Source organism: Geotrypetes seraphini, chromosome 15 (assembly GCF_902459505.1).
Source record: "Geotrypetes seraphini chromosome 15, aGeoSer1.1, whole genome shotgun sequence".
Classification (NCBI taxonomy): Eukaryota; Metazoa; Chordata; class Amphibia; order Gymnophiona; family Dermophiidae; genus Geotrypetes; species Geotrypetes seraphini.
This window is the reverse complement of record NC_047098.1, coordinates 7,266,096-7,287,319: the sequence shown is the minus strand read 5'-3', so window position 1 is coordinate 7,287,319 and position 21,224 is coordinate 7,266,096. Positions and strand designations below refer to the sequence as shown.

The window sequence follows — 21,224 nt, the reverse complement described above, 5'->3', positions numbered from 1 at the left end:
AAAACCCTCCTCGGAAAAGCGGCAGAGGAAAGCCGCCTGCCATGGCCCAAACTGATTCCTTCTGTTCTATTTCGCATCCGCTGTACCCCAGGTAAACGCAATCGGTTGTCCCCATTTGAGCTCATGTATGGCCGACCCCCGCCGATAGTCAGCCCAGACCCTGAGTCTCTTGAACAGATAGGGAACGCTATCACAGACGCAGAGATAAAGCAGCTAGGAAAGACCATTATGAAATTACAGAACTGGGTCATTTCTAGAGCCCCGTTACCAATTACAACCCCTGTTCACCTCTACAAACCTGGGGATCAAGTGTGGCTAAAAGTATGGAAGAAAGAACCGCTGAAACCCCTTTGGACAGGGCCTTTCACTGTCTTACTTGCTTCCCCCACAGCTGTCAAATTGTCTCGCCATGAGTCTTGGATTCACTACAGCCGTGTGAAGCCCGCTGCTGAGTATATTTGTGAAAAAGGGCCTACTGACCTTCAACTGAAAATCACGCGGCTGCCCCACACTCTGGAAGAGTAATCACGCACGTCTGATCCAGAGATCTGTCAAGATATTTAATATGAACTCTGTTGTGTATATACTACTTGTGATTTGCGTCTTGCCAACATTGTCCATGTCCCCTACCCCTCCCACGCCTGGGTGTGCCCCTTATGTGGCACTAGTGGACAATGGGGGCAAAACGGAAAATGTTATTAGATTTCAAACTAATTATGAGTGTAAGGGTCAACTAGTGACCCCTGTATGTATATATAACAAGGTTGAATATTCTATATGTAATAATGGAGATTCACAGATCTGTTTTGACCCCAAAGCAACTAATAGGGATACTTGGATAGAGGTCAGGTCAGTCTGGGATCAGGGCCCCCTGATTCAACAAACCCTGGTCACTAATCCCTATGTCCCGGCCTCAGTCCTCTTTGATGCTTGCCATGCCATGGACCAAAACCCCACCTTCCTTGGACGTTGTGGTGCCCTGGCATGGAGGAGGGAATATATGCACAATGATAATTACATGTGCCTGGCGGGACAGAAGCCGTCCCACTGTGAAGGGTCTTCCGAACACTACTACTGTAACTACTGGAGATGTGTATCCTGGGCTACTTGGGGTATGACCCGACTGCCTACCACCTGAGCCATATTATCCAAAGGGGTGACTACCTCTGACTGTGGCCTCCAGAACTGTAATCCACTTAACTTCACTATCCTACAGCCGTTTAAATGGAACCTCGACGATAGCTTCCGGAAAGCTCGCTATCTTGTGGGCCTACAGATATACGGTAAGGGCACAGACCCTGGTACTGTCTTACACATCAAACTCGTTGAGAGACATCGGACCCCTGAACAACACAGCATTGTGTTTCCTGACTTTTATGAACATATGAAACTAGACCAACAAGACTTTGTGCCCTCTGCCACCACCCGCAACCTTTTCATACAGTTCGCTGAAGCCATAGGAGCCACCTTAAATCTGACAAACTGTTATGTCTGCGGGGGCACCCAGCTGGCCTCTGAAAAACTCCATTCTGGCAAAACACTGCATACAGCACCTCTCAGCCCGGTTGGACTTATTGGACCGGAGATCCTAAGTTAAAAATACCCAGACGATGGAATACTACTGGCAATGCTACCACATTAAATGTCTACCTCAACCTGCCTGCTTCTGCCCCTTGGGCTGCACCGGAAGGATACTACTGGATCTGTGGGAAAACGGCATACCCCACTCTACCCTCAAATTGGACTGGCACTTGTGTTCTGGGCACTATCAAACCAGCCTTCTTCCTCCTCCCGTTATCCGAAGGAGAACATCTGGCTGTCCCAGTCTCTCCAACTGCTGTCTACAACTAGATGATGAAGGATTTGTGGTTGAAGAGGTCATAGATAAAATTACCAGATTAGCTCACGTTCCTGTCCAGACTTGGAAGGGTTTTTCTGCTGATATGTTTGGACTCAACTCACTGACTGATTGGGCCTCCAAACCAGGACTCTTTAAAGCCCTCACCATAATTTTCCTGGTATTCTCTGTCATATTTTGTGTTCTTCCTTGCCTGTTACCATGTTTATTAAAAACCCTTAACCATACTATTAGGACTACGATTGACAAAAGTACCACCGCCCTAGTCCTGGCCCTTTCCTCCTATCACCCAGTCCCCACCTCTGATACAGATGGCCCTGACCTCCCATAACCCAGCTAGTCAGCTAGCCTACAGAAGAAAAGTTGGGAATGAAGGATCCCTAGCTAGCTGACATACCTGGGTCACGGTGTATATGAAAAACTCCATCTTAGATCAGTGGGTAGTAAAACTAAAAACAGCAACTTGTGACTCCATTTTATTGCTCTGAGAAATCACGTATGCATGCAGGCCTGTTCTATGTATCTGTCTTAGTGCCTGGTACAGCCAGGAGGCAAAGGAATGTAGATGTTAGCTAGCCATTGATGTATAGATTATAGGATGGATTTATGGTTTTGTTTTTCTCTCTGCTGTTACCTTTTGGTCAGAGCTGATTAGAACTGGTTTGAACTGGTTAGGACACTATATAACTTTTGTGTCCGAGATCCTCAGGGTCTTCTGTTTATGCAGCCAGTTCTGCCCAGAAGTCCAGCATATATGCTTGTTTAATAAAAGCCTTTTTACATCTCTTCAGTCTCTGGCTCAAGTCTCTGCACTACTAACGGAGGGCCTTATCCTAAAAGGTACCTTCAGGAAGAAGATGGAGAAAACAAGTTTTCAGTGCTGGGAATGGGATGGGATGGGGTGGGGGGTGAATCTTTCTCTCAACTGGTAAATCCAACCAGTAGCATAGTAAAGGGGGAACGGGTCACTCTAGACGCTGTCTAGGTGGGGGCGTCAGCACCTCTCCTGCTCCCTGCCCCCCCCCCCCCGCTCCTTCCCATTACTCCCCTGCCGTGCACGCGCCTTCAATTCTCCCCCAATGTACCTCGAGCTCTTTGCTGGCGTGTGCAGCAGCTCCAACCTGCTCCGTGCACCGGCCTCGGCGCTCCCCTATGACGTCACTTCCGGGTCCCACAACTAGGAAATAACGTCCGAAGGAAAGCTGGGGCCAGTAGCAAGTTAGAGATGCTGCTTCCACCGGTTGAAGCTAAACAAGTACAGGGCAGGGAGGGTGAGGCGATGCCACCGCTACGCCACTGAATCCAACCTAGTACTTTAAGTGATATCACCTCTGAACATGGAGTCTGATGATCTGTTTCTGAACAAAGACCAGGATGTTGTGAAATGATGTACCTTGGCTCTTATTGCAAGCTTCCAACAGAACTTACAGAGCTACAACCCTGTTTGGACACAGACTCCCAGCTTCTTGTGCAAGGTGACCACAAAAGGCTCTGTGCAACATCATAACCTGAGCTGTGAGATTGCAGAGGGTTTTAAAGGCTGCTTTACTAAAGTGCAGTAAAAGTTTGCACTTACCGCACAATAGATGCAAAAAATGAATGCGCTGAAAGTGCAAAACCTGTGCACTAAGTATCGGGGGTGTTTGTAGCATGTGTTTTAACCCCTGGATTTTATATATGGCGCCTAAACTTGGTTGCACTCCCAAGATGCAGATGCAACTTAAGAAGAAAACCATAAGCAAAGCCATACTGGGTCAGACCAATGGTCCAACAGTGGCCAATATAGGTCACAAGTACCTGACAGAATCCCAAAGAGGAGAAGATTCCATATAGAATCCCAAAGAGTAACAAGATTCCAGAATCCTGAAAAGTAGCAAGATTCCAGAATCCCAAAGAGGAGAAGATTCCATATAGAATCCCAAAGAGTAGCAAGACTCCAGAATCTCAAAAAGTAGCAAGATTCCAGAATCCTGAAAAGTAGCAAGATTCCAGAATCCCTAAGAGGAGAAGATTCCATATAGAATCCCAAAGAGTAGCAAGACTCCAGAATCTCAAAAAGTAGCAAGATTCCAGAATCCTGTAGAGTAGCAACATTCTAGAATCCCAAAGAGTAGCAAGACTCCAGAATCTCAAAAAGTAGCAAGATTCCAGAATCCTGTAGAGTAGCAACATTCCAGAATCCCAAAGAGGAGAAGATTCCATATAAAATCCCAAAGAGTAGCAAGATTCCAGAATCCTAAAAAGTAGCAAGATTCCAGAATCCCTAAAAGCAGAAGATTCCATATAGAATCCCAAAGAGTAGCAAGACTCCAGAATCCCAAATAGTAACAACATTGCATGCTACTGATCCCAAGCAGTGACTTCCCATATGTCTATCTCAATAGGAGATTAAAGACTTTTCCTCTAGGAACGTGTCCAAACCTTTTTTAAACCCAGCTAACCACTGTCACCACAGCATCCACTACCAATTCTGTGAAAAAGTGTTTCCTGATGTTATTCCAAAGTCTTCCACCCTGCAACCACAACTCATGACCTCTAGTTCTACTGCTTTCTCATCTCTAAACATAATCAGTTTGCATCTTAATACCTTCTAAGCATTTAAACGCCTATATCACAGTCTTTTCAGTTGTTGGTCCAGTCCATTGTATTGTCTATTTAGAGAATAGGACGTAGTGAACATTTGCAGCAGCATGCTAAGTACTGCTCTATAATTTACATATGCAAATGGTTTACCTTAACACCTAATTCTCAGGGGAGTGACATGGTCCTGGGCGGAGCCAACATGCTTAACTTACGGAATACTATATTGCCACATGTAAATGTTGCATTTAAGTGCTCGCATTTACACAAGCCGGAGACTTGTCATGAGCATGCCTAAACATTGGTACATTAGGTAGATTGTGAGCCCGCCGGGACAGACAGGGAAAATGCTTGAGTACCTGAATAAATTCATGTAAACCGTTCTGAACTCCCCTGGGAGAACGGTATAGAAAAATTGAATAAATAAAAAATAAAATAAATAAACAGACGCATTTCTACGAGCATTCGATTAGACCAGTTACGTACGTAGGATTTCTTGAAGAACGAGTTCACTGCCCATGGAAACATGGAGCCTAAATTTTGGTGATTTGTTTCTATAATGTTTTCATCTAAACTAAACTAAACCATATGTTTGTATACCGCATCCTCTCCACAAATGTGGAGCTTGGCACGGTTTACAGGAATTGATATAGAAAGGAACTCCAATGAAAAGTTGAAAGACTTAGTAAAGAGAAAGTTTAGAGGGACTTAATATATCGAAGAGGGAGGGGTATCGAATTAAGCAATTAGAAAGTCTTCCTAAGAGCACTCGCTCAGCTAGGGGGAATTTGCAACAGCTCTTGACTGTTGAAACCTATTTTCAGTTGAGAAAGGCCAAGACCGTTATATTATGAAAAAGGAAACAGTGCTGACAGGCTATTTGTCCTTAAGCTACCTAAAATTAATCTAACTATAAGATATTAATAAAATGAAAGATACTTGATTTTAGAATTTCGTAGCATTTATGAAAGACTTATTAACTTCTGATCAACTTTAGATGCTACAAATAAGTCCTTTTCTTTCTCTGTCATTAATGAATATTGATCCTCTATTCAATTGAACTCTATTTGCACCCAACAGGCTTGAAAACAATAGATTTAAGAATAGTATCTGACAAAGAAATTTTAAAAAGCACCAGCACCTGACAGCCCAAAGACAGATTCTTGTAAATCTTTTGCCGAGCAACATGCACCATCCATGTCACTCTAAACTGTAACGTTTTTCCAGATCAAAAAGTGCCACCTTCCTAAATAGAGGCCCAGATCACGATGATCCCAAAAGAAAACCAGCATAAGAAAAATAGAAGAGCATAAAATGTGCCTTGCTGGGTCAGAGAAAGGGTCTACTGCGCATAACATCCTGAGGCTGATAATCAGAATGATTTAAGTAGACTAGAGTGGCTCTGGACTGCTTAAATAGCCTGTTGCTACCCAACCACTCATGTTCAGCATCACTAAGACGGACAGTGCCAAAAAGGGGACCAGTCAGGAGTGAGCCAGGGGGTGGTGCTGGGGAAGAGCTTGTTTGTTTTTTTAAAAAAAAGCTCCTAAGACCCCTCCCAACACCCTGAATCCTCAACAATGCCCCCTCACCCCAGCCCGCAGCAAACCTTATCTCCTGCCAGGAGCTCCACCTGAATGCCTGGTAGTCCAATGGGGGTTCGTTGGCAAGAGCACAGCCCCCTCACTGCCTCTTGCCAATGTCTCTGTAAAATGGCTGTTGCAACCTCTCGCTGAAGCTCATAGTACTTCCTGTAGTACCATGAGCAGCCACAAGAGGACACAGCAGCCATTTTACAGAGGCACCAGCAAGGGACAGGAGTGAGGGGGCCGCACTGCTGCCCCCATCAAACTCCCCCACCCCCACCCCACTGGACATTCAGGTATTCAGGTAGGGGGGAGCATTGCCAGACATGGGGGATGGGGTGGGCTGGGTTGTGGAGAGAAAGGAAAGAGGGGGCATGTTTGTGAAGACAGAGGGGAACCAGTTATGTGGCCAGCCGATTAATCAGTTGAGACCACATAATATCTGGGCAGCCAGGCCACCCAGAATTACATCCTGAAATTCAACACCAGTGCCTATTAGGGCCCAGCACCGAATATCAGGGTATAATTTAGCTAGCAACAATCAGCGTTTAAAAAAAAAAAACCCAGACAGAATATCGGGGATCCTGTCTCTAACAGTCGCCAGTCTAGGTCACTAGGAAGCATCTGGCAAAACCCATATACTACTACTCCTATCCACTCAGCTGTGTCCAACCTTGGATACTCTGTAGACCAGTCTTCGCCGTGCTTCCATTTTCCACGTCTTATTTCAATTGCTGGATGTGTCATTCTTGATGGTCTCCAGCCAACGGGCCTTTGGTCTTTCCTGCTTCCTTTTACCACTGACCATTCCGAGTAGCACTTCCTGTTCTCGTGAATTCGCCCTCATCACATGTCCAAACTAGGTCAGTTTCTGTCTGGTAATCTTGCCTTCCAGGGACAACTCTGGTTTCTATGACCAAGAACATCTTTGTTGGTGATCCTATATATATATATATATATATATATATATATATATATATATATATATATATATATATAATATTTTCATATATATAATATATATAAAGTTAGCAACTGTTTAATAATACTTTACCCAGAATGCTGCACCCTATGAGATTTTTTGGCAAGAACAAAAAAACCCTCAAGACAAACTAGATCAAGGGGAGGAGTGGGTGATCCATGGTTGGGTTTCAATGAGCTCATTCACTCACAGAGGCTGATTTTGGCATATCATTTATTGAACCTGATATAACGCCTTAATTGCAGCACAATTCAAGGTGGATTACCATAAAATGCATCAAATAATACAAAAGCGGGGAGGGGGGGAGGGAGAGTGCCATTAAACCAGGGGTCTCAAAGTCCCTCCTTGAGGGCCGTAATCCAGTCGGGTTTTCCGGATTTCCCCAATGAATATGCATGAGATCAATGTGTATGCACTGCTTTCAATGCATATTCATTGGGGAAATCCTGAAAACCCGACTGGATTGCGGCCCTCAAGGAGGGACTTTGAGATCCCTGCATTAAACATAGGATAGTACACTACTTTCATACAGAAAACGTAAACTCATTCTGTTCCATCACTGCAAAAATGTGTTCTCTACTTATTACAGTTATGAAAAAGTGCGTTCAAAGAGATAAGTCTTCAAAAGTATACAAAACTGAGTATATGAAGATTTCAAACGTAACGTAGTGAGACCTTTGCTAGGACCACGGCAGAACGTGACTTAGGAGTTATCATTACTGATGACATGAAAACTGCCAATCAAGTAGAAAAGGCTTCCTCCAAGGCAAGGCAAATGATGGGTTGTATCCGTAGAGGTTTTGTCAGCAGGATGCCAGAAGTCATAATGCCGTTGTACGGATCCAAGGTGAGACCTCGTCTGGAATATTGTGTTCAATTCTGGAGACCACATTACCGGAAAGATGTGCTGAGAGTTGAGTCGGTTCAGCGAATGGCCACCAGGATGGTCTCGGGGCCCAAGGATCTCCCGTATGAAGTAAGGCTGAATAAATTGCAGCTGTACTCACTCGAGGAACGAAGAGAGAGAGGGGACATGATTGAGACGTTTAAATATATCACAGGCAAGATCAATGTGGAAGAGGATATTTTCTGTCTTATAGGACCCTCGTCCACCAGAGGGCATCCACTGAAAATCAGGGGAGGGAAATTTCATAGTGATTCCAGAAAGTATTTCTTCACAGAACAGGTGGTCGATCGCTGGAACGAACTCCCACTGCAGGTGATTGAGGCCAACAGCGTGTCAGAGTTTAAAAGTAAATGGGATTTTCAGGTAGGATCTCTAAAGATGTAAAGGGGGTGGGTCTGTAAATTCAAAGGGGTGGGTCGTGAGAGAGGGCAGACTTGATGGGCTATGGCCCTTTTCTGCCGTCATCTTCTATGTTTCTATGTTTTTATGTAGTCAGTAATCCTCATCTAAACCTAACCCTAGATACCAAGTGAATATTTAAGTGGGGGGGGGAGGTTCCCCACCCCTCAAAAAGGAGAGATACTTCGTAACCCTCAGAAACACAAAATAGTATCCACTGTATGGAGATAGGACGCAAGGACTTAGAGGAAGGGTATCACTGTTCGCCGACGACCCCAAACTTTGCAACATAGTAGGCAAAAGCTTATTACCTGATAATATGACACACGACCTACTGTTGCTGGAACAATGGTCAACTACTTGGCAGCTAGGCTTCAATGCTAAAAAATGCAAGATAATGCACCTGGGTAAGAGAAACCCGCGTAGAACTTATGTACTAAATGGTGAGACCTTGGTTAGGACCACGGCGGAACGCGACCTAGGGGTGATCATTAGTGAGGACATGAAGGTTGCCAATCAAGTGGAGAAGGCTTCCTCCAGGGCAAGACAAATGATGGGGTGTATCCGCAGAGGTTTCGTCAGCAGGAGACCTGAAGTTATGATGCCGTTGTACAGAGCCATGGTGAGGCCTCACTTGGAGTACTGTGTTCAGTTTTGGAGACCACACTACCGAAAGGACGTGCTGAGGATCGAGTCGGTTCAGCGAACGGCCACCAGGATGGTCTTGGGGCTCAAGGATCTCACGTATGAAGAAAGATTAAAAAAATTGCAGCTGTACTCACTTGAGGAAAGAAGAGAACGGGGAGATATGATTGAAACATATAAGTACATCACGGGACGCATCGAGTCAGAAGATGATATCTCGACCACCAAAGGGCATCCGCTGAAAATCAGGGGAGGGAAGTTTCATGGCGACTCCAGGAAGTACTTCTTCACCGAAATAGTGGATCATTGGAACAGACTCCCACTCCAGGTGATAAAGGCCAGCAGCGTGACGGATTTTAAGAGAAAATGGGATACTCACGTGGGATCTTTAAGGGAGTAAATTCAGGGGAGGGGATACTTGGAATGGGCAGACTTGGTGGGCTATAGCCCTTTTCTGCTGTTTTTTTCTATGTTTCTAATTGACAGTGCGCCATTGTCCTTCGTGCACTTGACGGGGCGCCATTGTTGGGTCACGTCAATCCCTGGTCATAGAAGAACTCCACTTCTCGCAGACAAGTGTCAAGCTTACAACTGAGTAGTTGGACACCAGCAATGTTCCAAACGGTAGGCAATTAAGCCATTCTTAGACACTTCAATAGAATATTTTTGGCACTGTCTTCATTTCTTTGGAAACAAATTTGAGGAACCTGCACATGTTCTCAGTTTTCAGGTTTGGCTAACTGCCAGCTAGCACTGCGGTGTCCAAGGTATTGCATTCAGATACACTCTGCTCATCCTTCGCTTACAAAACTCTGCAATTAATCAACAACCTTGTATGCCCTACCTCTCTGAACCTATGCCAGGGTCTATTTAAAAGGAGTTGTACCACAAGATCATGTCACACATCCGGACATCATAACGGCAGAACTGCCAAGACATTTCCAGCAGACAGAAAAAAAGGTGCCGCTTTTAGGTGAGCTCATTAATATGTAGCTGTTTGATGTTTCTGAGGATAGGAGGAAGAAAGGTTTGGACAATTTCCTGGAGGAAAAGTCATAGTTTGCCATTGAGACAGACATGGGGGAAGCCACTGCTTGCCCTGGATCGGTGGCATGGAATGTTGCTATGGTTTAGGGTTCCAGAATGCTGCTATTCTGAGATTCTAGAATGTTGCTACTCTTTGGGGTTTGGCCAGGTACTAGGGACCTGGATTGGCCACCATGAGAATGGGCTACTGGGTTTGATGGACCTTTGGTAAGAAAGGCACAAGGCATACATACAGTGGGTACATGTCGATATATACATATGGAAATGAAACATTTAGAAGAGTAGAATATACTATTACTGCTAATTACTTATATAGCGCTGGAAGGTGTACACAGCACTGTACATTTTGACATTTATAGATGGTCCCTGCTTGGAAGAGCTTACAGTCAAACTTGGACAGACGGACACAAAATATAGGGTTGGGGATGCAGAACCCAAGGTGAGAGGAGTTAGGAGTCGAAAGCACTGTCAAAGAGGTGGGCTTTTAAATGGGCCTTGAACACTGCCAGAGATGGTGCCTGCCGTAGGGATTCGGGCAGCTTGTTCCAAGCATACGACGCAGCAAGGCAGAAGGGACGGAGTCTGGAGTTGGCAGTTGAAGAGAAGGGCACAGAAAGGAGGGACTTACCAGCTGAGCAATGCTCACGGGGTGGGGGGACAATAGGGAGAGATAAGAACATTGATTACAAACAGGAGAGATGACCAGGAAGTAAGATGTTCTCAAATGGAAAGTCATTAGTTCTTGCCACACTACGAGCAGAAGTTTATTATTGGTGCTAATTAGTTTGAATTACAATTTGACGCATGGGTCCATGTGAGTTAAAAAAGTGGCGTGTGAATGGGAAGGGTTATAGGCACATTAGGGTTGTGCCTTGAATTTACACATGTAGTTATATAGTAAGGGGGTTCCATTACCAATTTAGGTGCAAGGATTTACACCATTGGTGTAACTGGCACACCTAAAGTTAGGCACAGTTCCCAGTGCTAATTGCTTTTCTTTGAAAGGCACCTAACTTTGAGTGCCTTTTATAGAAAAACGCTGAGCGTTTTTTTGGGGGTGTTACGAATTTGTTAAAACTCTATCATTTATAGATTTCGATCTTTAGTGGCTGGATTTAGCAGCTATGAGAAATGATACCCTCTTCCAATTTAAAATAAGTGGGGAAAATGCTTGAGTACCTGAACAAATTCATGTAAACCGTTCTGAGCTACCCCTGGAAGAACAATATAGAACATTGAATAAATAAATAGTCTGATAACCAGAGCTGGGATTGTGACATCATAATGCCTCATTCCACCAGTGCCTAAGAGCCAACCTCATCAGTGATGTCACAATGGCTTCATTGTCTATACTTGGCTTACTTTTACTACATTTTGATTTCTAGTGGTTAAAGCTACACCCTCAGCATCCTGAGGTTGTGGGTTCAAATCCCACGCTGCTCCTTGTGACCCTGGGCAAGTCACTTAATCCCCCCATTGCCCCATGTGCATTAGATAGATTGTGAGCCCACTGGGTCAGACCGTAAACCGTTCTGAGTTCCCCTGGGAGAACAGTATAGAAAATTGAATGAATCAATAAAGAAGTTTGCCATCACATCGTCAGTATAATGTAACCTGCAACTGGCTTGTACATTCAGGCAACTTCATGCTTCGTTTGTTTTGCATCGATCTGATGAATGCAGTAGAGCTCTTAAATATGAGTCGTAAATGCCTTGTAACATCGGGATCTGGATAGTCCCTTCTGTTGTCCTTACCCCCCCCCCCTTTTTTTTCTCTGCACCCAACATTAATAAAACCAAAACACCTTATTGTGGTAAATAGCCGCAGGCAGCTCTTTATTGAATCACATTAACCAATAAATTAACTTCATTAACATATTGAACATCAATTGGCAATCAACCTCAGTAAGCTCCTCCCGTGCTACTCTGTGTAAACAGTACCTTTGCCCCCAACCCCACCACCAACAGCAAGTGTCTGAGGGGTGGCATGACCTCTTGCCCCTTTAACCCGGGTCACCTGACCCCAAGGCACGGCTCCCAGCCGGCCCACCGCTCATCGCCGGATGAGCCCCAGCACCCAGTAGCTCAGGAGACCCGCCTCCCACGCCACGAAGACCTCAACCAAGGGTGGGAGGGTGGGACAAAAATCTGCCTTGGAGGACCTGCAATAAACCTAGTCCTCCAAGGCTCGTTCTAACAACTCCTATGTAGAACGCCCCTTTTACCTACATTATCCAATCCCTGACCCTCCTTTTGGCGTGAGCCCCTCCCCTTTTTTCTTTACTAATTCTACCTTTCTAACGGTTCTCCACCCCACCCTAGCTTGCCTACATGCAACACGAGGGCCTCCCAGCCCCGTGTTACTCTACGCCCTTTGAGACAAGCTCTCGGGCTCCTTCTTTGTTCAGAAAGAACATTTCTTTTGCGACTTAGTTATCGAACCTCCGTGAATTTTGAAAAACTGCGGATACGGTTTTTCACCCGTCAAATGGCAGGAGAGGCAGGAGAGGACAGCTGGAGCGCCGGCGAGTGAAGAAAAATCACTCGCGGTATGCTCCGACCGCCTCTTCCTGTTACTAAAGTCAGCCTACACCAATCTGGAGCTGCTCTGACGCGCAGGAAGAGGCGGTCGCAGAATACCGTGAATCAGTGAGTCTGCGAACCGCGAATTTGCGGGGGGAACACTGTACAACAGCTCAAACCCTATCCTTTCACATGAAAAAAATGATAGAAAGTCAAATGTAAATTTTTCAAACTGTTTATGGACCCATGGCGTGAAAAATTGGCCATTCTCAACATTTTGGATCCGCTACTTTAGTCACCTTTCTCCCCCAAACGGTCAACCTGTCAAAGCAGGTAGTTCAACTTCCAAACCTTATATTCCTGGATAGCCCTAAAACTCCATTGAACTGGGGGGGGGGGGTTCTCTAGGAGCTGCCCTTGTCTCTGGGACCTGACAGTATAAAGTCTGTCTTATTTTTACATTTCTCTTCTAGGTTCTGTGCAGAAATGAAGAATTACATTGTATTCCTCACCCTCCTCATCTCCTGTGAGTCCAGCTTCTAACTGTAACAATGTAGCTTTGACTAATGTCTTACATTACAGTACAAATGTCTTTATGTTCCATGAACACCTGTAAGCTCTGTGTGGATACAAAAAATATATATAGCAGATCAGAATACAGGTCTAAAACGCCAATGCAAAATGTATTCACCACCTAAAATCACAAATATATATACAGTGGTACCTTGGATTACGAGCATAATCCGTTCCAGGAGCATGCTCGTAATCCAAAATGCTCGTTTATCAAAGCGAGTTTCCCCATAGGAAATAATGGAAACTCGCTTTGATACGTTACCCCCCCCCCCAATAACCAGCATCGCTCCCCCCCCCCGCTCGCTCCAACCAACACACACCCCCACGTGAACCGTCCCCCCCCCCGCCCGAACAACTTAAACTTACCCCCCCCCTTCCCGTCTAGCGCAGGCACAGATCGTGTGCCTAGAAGATCTTCCGGCTTACGACTTCTAATTCTCCCTCCGAGATTCTCGGCTAGAGGGAGAATTAGAAGTCCTTGAGCATGCGCAGATGCATGCTCAAGGCAGGCAGGCAGAAGCCGGAAGCCGGAAGATCTTCTAGGCACACAATCTGTGCTTGCGCTAGACGGGGGGGGGTAAGTTTAAGTTGTTCGGGCGGGGGGGGGCGGTTCACACGGGGGGGGGCGGTTGGAGCGAGGGGGCCTTTGCGAGCAGGGGGGAGCGATGCCGGTTATCGAGGGGGGGGGGGTGCTCGCAAATCGAGTCAACACTCGGTTTGCAAGTCAAAAGTTTGCTGAGTGTTTTGCTCGTCTTGCAAAACACTCGCAAACCAGGTTACTCGCAAACCGAGGTTTGATTGTATATATAAAATCGGATGTATCTGTGTATGTATGTATGTTCCAGCATAATTCTGAAACGCATGGACAGATTTCAACCAAACTTGGAATACACTTCTCCCTCCGTATTCGCGGTTTCAGCATTTCCTACACATCTCCCTAGACCCGTTAAAACACCTACAATATAGGCCGCCTGCCTTGGGTAGGTTTTTTCTAAAAACGTGCGTCCCGATTAGCTGGTTATGCAACGATTGAATGCCTACCGTTGCCTATAATTGGTACACCATTTATAGAACGTGCCCCATAGTGTTTACAAAATAAAAGTGTGGAAACCTTTTGAAGATCCATTGTATTTATGATTTTAGGTGGTGAATAAATTTTCCATTGGAGTTTTTAGACCTCTATTCTGGTCTACTGGGTTTCTGTGGATTGGGTTGTTTTTTTTGTATCCTGGATCTTTTGTATCAGTTGCCCATTTGTTTTCTTGAGTTCTATGTGGATTACAAATTAAAGAGAGCCAGGCAATCCCTGGGAGCCAACAGCACCGGAACGAACGCAGGTAGGGCTGGTCTCGGTTAGGGCACAGGTCTTCGACCTGGGGGCCGCTGCGTGAGCGGACCGCTGGGCGCGATGGACCACTGGACTGACCCAGCAGCGGCAATTCTTATGTTCTTAGGTTACAAGTGGACGGAATAAACTAATTAAACAGGCAGATATTTTTTTGGAAGAGAAAAGTTCCTCCAAAGTAAATAATCCTGTATCTTCCATTCCAAATGGCAGGGGCTCGATAAGCAAAATTTGAGAGAAAAAAAAAGTTATTATATCTCTCAGCATTCTGGGATTTGGGAAATGTAACAGCATAGAATCCCGATGAAGCCCATCTTTAGGTGAAATCTGAATCCACGCAGACAGATAAGGGGGAGCCAATCAATAAAGGATTTTTTTAAAATATCATACATTCTTTAAAATGATTCTGAACCTTGATAGTGAAGTAACAAAAGATTCCTAGCCTTCCAAGCAAGTCAACAAAACAACTGGCTAGACAACTTCATCAAACTCTCCTCATCCTACCTTAACTTCAGAAAACTAATTAAAACAAACCTGTTCAGCCGATTTGTAACCAAGAACCCTTAAACCCTCCACTGTACCCCCTTTTCACATCTTCTTCTTTCCCCACATTGTGACTTTATGTAACCAAAATCCTCACTGTTATTTTTTTCTTCTTCGCTGTATCCAAAATCTCCATTGTTATTTTCCTTCGCTGACTGTCCAGCTCTTCTTGGTGTAAACCACCTCGAACGACTATGGCTTTGGCGGTATATAAAAAATAAAATTATTATTATTATAACTCTTTCATATTTGTGGGCAGTAAATAGTAGCCGTGCTGCAGTATTTTGGAATGTTCGGATTTTCTTAATTCATTTGTTTGGGCAACTTGCATACATAATTTTGCTGCAATCCAGTAGGAGATGGGCAGTTAGTTATCTCCTGCCTAATATGGCATGATATAACTGGCTAGCTGGTGATATTGAGCGCAACGCTGGCTAAGTTTGGCAGCCAAATTAAGCCACCGTAATAGCTGGAATATCTTTGACGAGTTTAAACCTAACTGGCCAGTGCTGATAGCGACTCGGCTGGCTACATTTAAACCAGCCCCCCCAAAACACCCGGATATTCAACGATGGTCACCGGAAATGGCCCGTTATTGAACAACTAGGTTTGACAACTTACCACAGGATTCAGCCTGGATGACTCCAGCGGCGTAGTGAGGGGGTGGGGCGGTCCGCACTGGGCGCCATCTTGCTCGGGGTGCCGACACCCCTCCTCCTCTCTGCCCCCTTCCCGCTCCTCCCCCTTCCGTGTGCGCACCCCATGCCTTTTTAACTATGGCGCGAGCAGCCACTATCGTGCTGCCCGCGTCGGCTTCGGCGCTCTCTCGGATGTCACTGCCGGGACTCACGCCTGGGATGTGACATCCGAGAGAGCGCCAAAGCTGACATGGGCAGTAAGTTGACGACCACTCATGCCAAGGTTATAAAGCTACAGGGAAGGGATGCATGCGTGCAACAGGGGAGGGGAAGAGGAGGGGGACCACGGCCTCAGGTGCCACGCCACTGGCTGACTCCTACAATATTGCCTTTAAAGCAACTACAGAGTCGATTTTCAAAGGATCTGGTACATTAATGAACAGCTGTCTCTGATCATTATGAGGCCTCAATGGGTCAAAAGCAAGTCAGAAGGGGCAACAGACTTGTATACCACTCTTGGATGGTTACACATTCTAAGCAGTTTACATACAGGCAGTCCCTGGCTTAAGAATGAGCTATTCTTAAGTCGGATTTGTCTGTAACTCAGAACGTATAGATTTTAAGGTTCTTTCTGCTTCCCTCTGCTCCCAGCTGACAAAAGGGCCAACTGCCCCTACCAGTGTTCCCTCTAAGGTATAGCATGCACAACCACACACTGTTCTTAATGTGGCCATGTACCATCCCTGAATCTGCTGCAAGAGAAGTAGAGGAGTCTAGGCCACCGGGAAGACTGCAAGATCCCAAGGAATAGCAACGTTCTAGAGCTGATATTGTGATGTCATAATGGCCACATTCCACCAATGCCTAAGAGCCAACCTCATCAGTGATGTCACAATGGCTTGATTATTCCTATACAGGCAGTCCCCGGGTTAAGAACGAGTTACGTTTTTAAAGCTGTTCTTAAGTCGGATTTGTACGTAACTCAGAACCTGTAGATTTTAAGGTTCTTTCTGCTTCCCTCTGCTCCCAGCTGACAAAAGGGCCATCTGTCCCAGTGTTCCCTCTAAGGTACAGCATGCACAACCACACACTGTTCTTAATGTGGCCATTCGTCATTCCTGAATCTGCTGCAGGAGAAGTTTAGGAGTTGAAATACTGCTCAGTGAAATCAAATGAAGCCACCACTGTGCTCTTAAGTACGAGTTGTACTTAAGTCGGGCATCTGTAACTCAGGGACTGCCTGTGTATACATATGTATTTATTTAAAATTTTTCTGTTCTGTTTGAAAGTTAAGTGGATTATACATATATATTTTGTACTCGGGACTTGCCCAGGGTCACAAGGAGCAGCCCTGGGATTTGATCCCCCAATCTCTGGGGGCAGAGGCAGCAGTTCTACCACTAGGCCACTCCTCACCGATATTTTCCCTCTGGACTGATTTCCTTCTAAAGTTTCCTCCATATTTCAGGTGCGATTGTAGTACGTGGCAGTATTCTGAACTTTTCGACGATGATAAGGCAAATGACTGGGAAAAACGCTTTCCCGAGTTATTCTGGATATGGATGTCACTGTGGAATTGGTGGAAGAGCTGCACCAAAGGATGCAACGGACTGGTAAATTCTTTTTAATTATTACAGAATTATGGTTTCTAGTTTATTCTTTCTTTTCGGCCTTATACCAAGGCAGATTACAGCAAACATACGTAATTAAAAGAAACACGAAATAACTCACGCAAAAATAACAATTCAGTTCCAAAAGACAAAATTCACATGAAGTCGTTTTCATCAAACCAAACAAATGCACTTCAACAGTTTTTTTAAACATGCACACATCCACTTATTTATTTATTTATATATTTAATCATTTATATAGCACTTATATCATAAGTGGTTTACATTTAGATAGTTTATCATATTTTCCCTATCTGTCCCGGTGGGCTCAAACTCTATCTAGTGTACCTGGGACAATGAGGGGATTAAATGACTTGCCCAGGGTCACATGGAGCAGTGAGGGATTTGAACCCACAACCTCAGGGTGCTGAGGCTGTAGCTCTAACCACCGCACCACACTTGTTCTGTTCAGTGGGTCCGACACATGAAAAATAACTTTTCCTTCCAGTGGCGTGGTAAAGGGGAGGGGCTGGGTGCCATCTTGGTAAGGGCGTGGCACCCATCCTCTCCACCTTCCCCCCTGCTCCTTCCCCACCTCCCCACTACCGCGCACATGTGCCACTTCCCTTCCCCCATACCTCTGTAACGCTCCTGATGCTTGAGCAGCAACACCCAACCTGCTGTCATGCCAGCGTCGGCTCTTCTTCTGACATCGTGTCCTGGACCCATGCCTAGGAAGTGACATCAGAGGTCACAAGAGCAGGTTGGGGGTTGCCCCTCACGCCAGGAACGTTAGAGGTATGGGGAAGGGAAGCAGCGCATGCGTGACAGTGGGGGGGGGGGGCAGGGAAGGAGTGTGTAGGGGTGTGGGGTGGAGAAGAGGGTGGGGGATGGGCACCACCACCCCGTGCCCCTCTCACCTCGCTACGCCACTGTTTCTTTGTAACATCCAGGCACGGCTGTTGATGAGTTAGGCACCACCTGTCCAGAGATACGTGCAGAATGTACGTTCTTTGATGGCACAGATACCTTCAAATAGTTCTGTAGATACCAAGAAGTTTGCTGATGAAGACTCAGACTGATAACGACAGTTTATACCTAATACGATACCCAACAGATAACCAGTGCAGCAAAATCAAGAAAGAAGTCATCTGCTCAAATCTAGGTACTCCAACCAACAGCTGAGCAGTTGAGCTTTGAACAATTTGCAGAGCCTGAAACTAGAAACAGGCGATCCAAGAAATACGATCTTACTGTACCATAATCTAGTCCAGAAAGGACCAGCGACCGCGCAACTTGTTTAAAATGATAGCCTGGCAAAAGAGAATGCCGCTGGCTTGACCGCAGCTTAAAATAAGCTTCCTGAATTACACGTTGAGTTACTGAATTACTGGTTGAGTCCAACAAAATTCCTAGACTCCAGACCCGCTGAGAGTATCTGGGTTGGAAACAGGATACTGGGCTTGAGGAACCTTCTGTCTTATGCAGCAAGGAGCACAACTTCAGGAAGACAACCAGGAATCGGTTTCTTAGAGACCACGAGAAGCTCAGTTTTTGGAACGTCCAATGCTAACTTATTACTGCTCTTCCAACACATGATCAAATCCATAACGGAGTTCAACCGGTCTCTATTCCATTCGAATTGACCCACCCTATGCATCTCCCCTGGCCACACACTCCTAGAAGTTGCGCACAATGGAAATTAGGTGTACGGCGTCTAGATCAATGACTAAGGTCGATTGTGCGTGCAACTGACATCAACTAGCAAGAAATGTCAGCTAATAATTGGTTGTTAACTCCAAATAGCAGCTGATTATTAAATTAAGAGGTGCGTGCAACTGCTAAATAGGGCACCTAGCTTTATAGACTTCGGGATATGTAACAGACAATTGACATTTGCAGCAGAACCTCACAAGCGTCTGAGAATACACATTGAAGAACCTACAAAGCCACAGCAACAAGGTGGCCCATCTCATCCGTTGGAAAACTTGGGGGGAATTCTGTATTTGGCATCAAATGTTAGGTCTCACACACTAATTAGAGGAAAAACAGGGAAACAATCCAAGCAATATAAACTGTTTTAATTTATGTCCACCGGGGCATTGCTTATTAGAGAAAATATACACTATAAACAGTGGCGTAATGAAGGTATGTGATGCCCGGAATAGTGGCACCCTCACCCCCTCATCTCAGCCCCTCCCCCCACTCCTTCCCGACCCCCCTCTTGCTGTGCACATGCCCCCATCCCTTCCCTTCCCCCGTACCTTTTTAATTTTCCAGGTGAGAGCAACAGCACCAACTTGCTGCCCACGTCATGGCGGGTGTCCCTCTGACATCACTTCCTCGGCGCTGGGCCTAGAAGTGATATCAGGGAGAGGTGGCACCGGTGTGGGCAGCAAGTTCGTAAAGCTGCCTGTACAGGAAAAATTAAAGAGGTCCCCGGGAAGGAAAGGGGCACACGCACGCGGCAGTGGGGAGTGGAAAGGAAGGGGGTGGAGAAGAGGCTGGATCACTGCGCCCTTTACAACGACTGCACTCATACTATACCTGTGATTTGGCTCATGACCCTAAAAGAATCATAGACAATGAAGAGGTTATGATTACCTGAGACATCTCCATCCCAACAGATAAAAGCTTGAGTGTCAGAAAACGGGACACAGTGATGAAAAAGTAAAACTCCAGAACGGCCGTTGCGACTCGTGTCGGTGACTCGTGTTGAAGAAGAAACGATCTTCAAGTACCAGGAAGTGCAGTCCGAGACCAAGAAAATGTGGGCAGAAGGATACAGAAAGAAAGGTCTCGTTGACGGGAATTCACAAGCACCCCTGGACAAATTGCCTGGACAAGCACATAGAATCTTGCTTTCTAAGTTTTAACTCGGCGCTTCCACAGCCACCCTCTCTTCGCTGACCCCTGCTGGTAATAGATCCTAACCTGCAGTCAAAGAGTTTGCCTTGCCTTCTTCTTGTGTCTGTCTTTCGTTGCAGGTGCTGCTTCAGGCACGATTGCTGTTATGATAGGCTGGAAAGGCGGGGCTGCAAACCCAAGTCAGACGCCTACCGTCACTCTTACAGAAATGGAGAGGTTAGATGCGGTGAGTGATCCAGAGGTTAAACTGTTATTTATTGGTTCTTCAAGCATGGGGAGAGACAGATTTTCAAAGGCATATAGGTAGGTACTTAAAACGGATTGCAGCCAGAAAAGTTTGGGGTTGGGTTTTTGTTTTTGTCAATTCCCATGTTGTTTCCGAAATGTTCATTTTATTCAGTTCTGTTTGGCTCAGAGAAAGGGAACTTCCAGTCTATGGACAGGGAGGAGGAGAGATACAGACAAAGTTGGGGCACGGGGGGTAGGATGGAAGAGAGAGGGAAAGATGCTGGATGTGTGGGGGTGGAATGGAAGGATTTACAAAGACCCTGTACTTTATAGATCTATGGAGAGAGTGAAAAGGGTGGAAATATTCTGAGCTACAGGGAGGGGGTTGGAAAGGTCCACCCTACCTAGTTAAGATCTAAGCCATAATAGCAGATCTGACTATGCCGCTGGTATAAATGCGCATGAGAGGGCATAGGATGAAGTTAGGAGGTGAAAGGCTCAGGAGTAATCTAAGGAAATACTTTGTACAGAAAGGGTGGTAGATGTGTGGAACAGTCTCCCAGAAGAGGTGGTTGGGACAGAGACTGTGTCTGAATTCAAGAAAGCCTGGGATAGGCACATGGGATCTCTTAGAGAGAGGAAGAGATAATGGTTACTGCGGATGGGCAAACTGGATGGGCCATTTGGTCTTTATCTGCCATCATTACAATGTTTCTATAACCATAAAGCTCTATGGCCTCACAATGCAGGTGTAAAGAGCCTTAGCCTATAGGAAGAGGAGATGCAAATGTTAAGAGCCTTAGCCAATAGGAAGAGGAGAAGATAGTGGATGCTGCGGATGGGCCATTTGGCCTTTATCTACCATCATGTTCCTATAACCATAAAGCTCTATG

General features: G+C 45.6%; 1 protein-coding gene across 1 annotated transcript in view; it reads left to right on the top strand.

The window, feature by feature from the left end:
• The first annotated feature begins 9,831 nt into the window (after positions 1-9,831).
• LOC117349220 (basic phospholipase A2 PC20-like) overlaps positions 9,832-21,224 on the top strand; it is a 36,122-nt gene continuing 24,729 nt past the window's right edge. The window contains exons 1-4 of the mRNA XM_033922413.1: positions 9,832-9,930; positions 13,000-13,052; positions 17,094-17,238; positions 20,223-20,319. Of these exons, the coding sequence (XP_033778304.1) occupies positions 13,013-13,052; positions 17,094-17,238; positions 20,223-20,319 (282 nt within the window). The 5' untranslated portion in view covers positions 9,832-9,930; positions 13,000-13,012. The remainder of the gene's footprint in view (positions 9,931-12,999; positions 13,053-17,093; positions 17,239-20,222; positions 20,320-21,224) is intronic.